Genomic DNA, 1,036 nt, shown 5'->3' with positions numbered 1-1,036 from the left:
TACCAATGCAGTTACGTGGTCCAGCACTGAATGGTAAATACGAATAAGGATGACGATTTCGGATCTTCTCAGGCAAAAATCTATCTGGATCATATATCTCTGGATTTGGCCAAAAATTAGGATCTCTGTGGACTCCGTAGATATGAAGATGAATGTTTGTTTCAGCAGGTACTGTATAGGATCCTGTAAAGTATATTTATTCATTCATTTTGAAAATATATAAAACACGAATGTTTTATTTATAAAAATTTTATTACAAATTATTATTACAATTATTATTACAAATTAATTCAACAAAAAATATTATAGTATTGCAAATAAAAATATTTCAATTTTATAATATTGTAAATATTTATATATTGAATTGATAACATATATATTCATTTTACGTAGTAATATATTAAGAAATATATATACGAAATATTAGTTACGTACGTAATTTTACATCTTCTGAAGTAATTCGTGATATAAAATACACGCTGGGATACAAACGCATTGCTTCCTTTAAACATCTCTCTAAATATGGTAGGTTTTGCAACATCTTTAAAGTAAGTTTATCTCCATTCTCTTGCATACCAGTCCTGATTTCATCTCTAACACGATCCTGAATTTAATATTATTAATTGAAAGCGCATTTCTTACTATTGTAATGATTTTGTAAAATAGATTCTATAAATTCTATATTTATTTCGGAAGTATTTTTTTTAATATGCATAAGATATAAGATATAAATATATTAAATATTAATGTTTAATCATATATTTAAAATCTATTTAAGTATACGAAATATTTAAGAAAATATATGTATTTATTTATAATAATTCTCAATATCTATTAATCAGCGGAAAAATTTAAATTAAAAGGAATAGGGCTTAATACAAAATAAGTCAGATAAAAAGAAATTGCCAATATGAGCCGACACAAGATTTTAATATGTATAATACTGTATATTAAGACAAATAGATACAGAAATTATGAACGTTTTGACCCTGCTTTGGGTCTTTTTAGTATAATTAATAATATATTAGAATCGTAA

General features: G+C 24.2%; 1 protein-coding gene across 1 annotated transcript; it reads right to left on the bottom strand.

Moving 5' to 3' along the window:
- Positions 1-7: 7 nt before the first annotated feature.
- Positions 8-604, bottom strand: LOC105460600 (cytochrome P450 4C1-like; the record flags this gene model as incomplete). Its single annotated transcript, XM_011707086.1, has 2 exons — positions 8-183; positions 436-604. Coding segments are annotated over 2 exons (345 nt in total), but the record flags the coding sequence as incomplete, so codon positions are not given.
- Between the last annotated feature and the right edge of the window lie 432 nt (positions 605-1,036).

This window comes from Wasmannia auropunctata, unplaced genomic scaffold (assembly GCF_000956235.1).
Source record: "Wasmannia auropunctata unplaced genomic scaffold, wasmannia.A_1.0 LD319147.1, whole genome shotgun sequence".
Taxonomy (NCBI): domain Eukaryota; kingdom Metazoa; phylum Arthropoda; class Insecta; order Hymenoptera; family Formicidae; genus Wasmannia; species Wasmannia auropunctata.
This window is presented reverse-complemented; position numbering and strand designations above follow the sequence as displayed.